Source organism: Phaethon lepturus, unplaced genomic scaffold (genome assembly GCF_000687285.1).
Source record: "Phaethon lepturus isolate BGI_N335 unplaced genomic scaffold, ASM68728v1 scaffold50018, whole genome shotgun sequence".
NCBI lineage: Eukaryota > Metazoa > Chordata > Aves > Phaethontiformes > Phaethontidae > Phaethon > Phaethon lepturus.
Window position 1 is genome coordinate 1 of NW_010560737.1, and position 712 is coordinate 712.

The following is a 712-nucleotide window of genomic DNA, read 5'->3' on the forward strand; positions in this document are numbered from 1 at the left end:
TCGGGCTGGTGGAGGAAGCACAGCATATCTATCCGCTCCTTCGTGCAGGTGCACTCCAGCTCCACGCGGAGCCTGGAGTTCCTCACTGGCCTCTCCTCCACAGTGCCCATCTCCAGGTGGAGGACGTGCCCACGGGGGGGCTGCAGGGGCACAAGCAGGCGGTAAACAGCATCATCCTCACAAGGACTCCAACCTTCAAAGGTGCTGTCCACCCCGATGGCTGGTTGCAGCACCGGGAAGAAAGTATTTGACGAGGGCACTTGAAATTCACGGAAGAGGTGACCCACCAGCTCCTCCACCACCCGCCTCCTGTAGACCAGGTTCTGCACTGGCCACTTGATGCGCTTTGCAAAAATCCTGCCCAGATCCCTTTCATTATCAGGATCTTCTCCTTCACTTTCTTCCTGCTCCTGCTCCTCTTCCTCCTCCTGCTCTGTGCTACTACTGGAGATCTCCTCTTCGCTGCTGCTGTCGCTCTCCTCTTCGCTGCTGCTGTCCACCTCATGGCTTCTTGTTATGAGCCACCAGCAGAGCCCGAAGAGCAGGACCAGGACTCCAGCAGCTGCCCAGAATTGCCACTGCTGCATGGCAGCAAAGAGCAGGGCTCTCCAGGCCAAGCCGCCCTGCTCCTGCTGGGTGCTCTGCTCCTGCTCGTTTTCCTCCTCCTGCTCTGTGCTACTGCTGGAGATCTCCTCTTCGCTGCTGCTGTCGC

At 58.8% G+C, this 712-nt stretch overlaps 1 protein-coding gene across 1 annotated transcript; it reads right to left on the bottom strand.

Annotated features, from left to right (window-relative positions):
- Window positions 1-6: 6 nt before the first annotated feature.
- Window positions 7-587, bottom strand: LOC104625968 (inositol 1,4,5-trisphosphate receptor-interacting protein-like 1; the record flags this gene model as incomplete). Its single annotated transcript, XM_010293753.1, has 1 exon — window positions 7-587. A coding segment is annotated over exon 1 (581 nt), but the record flags the coding sequence as incomplete, so codon positions are not given.
- Window positions 588-712: the final 125 nt, after the last annotated feature.